The sequence below is a fragment of the Merops nubicus genome, unplaced genomic scaffold (genome assembly GCF_000691845.1).
Source record: "Merops nubicus isolate BGI_N331 unplaced genomic scaffold, ASM69184v1 scaffold36508, whole genome shotgun sequence".
In the NCBI taxonomy this organism is placed as follows: Eukaryota; Metazoa; Chordata; class Aves; order Coraciiformes; family Meropidae; genus Merops; species Merops nubicus.
In genome coordinates, this window is record NW_008625741.1 from 11 (window position 1) to 293 (window position 283).

Sequence of the window (283 nt, forward strand, 5' to 3'; positions counted from 1 at the left end):
TGTGGGGGGTACAGGGGGGATCAGGGATGTCAGCAGGAGGTGTGTGTGGTGTGGGGGCTCTGGGGAGACCAGGGGGTTACCTGGGTGGGTGCTGCAAGGGCAGAGGTGATTTCAGGGGTCCCCTCAGAGGAAGCCCTGCCAGAGTGCAAGGTTTGGGGTGCATCTCCCAGCGACACCCCCCTTTCTCTGGCTGCCTTTTAGGGCTCTGTTCACCTATGAGGGCAACAGCAACGACCTGCGTGTGGCTGGCTACGCGAGGGGGGCGGGGGGGGGGAGGGGGGGC

General features: G+C 65.4%; 1 protein-coding gene across 1 annotated transcript in view; it reads left to right on the forward strand.

The window, feature by feature from the left end:
• Window positions 1–201: 201 nt before the first annotated feature.
• Window positions 202–283, forward strand: part of DBNL (drebrin-like) — a gene marked incomplete at both ends in the record, with an annotated part of 4,955 nt that continues 4,873 nt past the window's right edge. Inside the window, one exon of the mRNA XM_008945790.1 lies at window positions 202–281. Coding sequence (XP_008944038.1) covers window positions 202–281 — 80 coding nt within the window. The remainder of the gene's footprint in view (window positions 282–283) is intronic.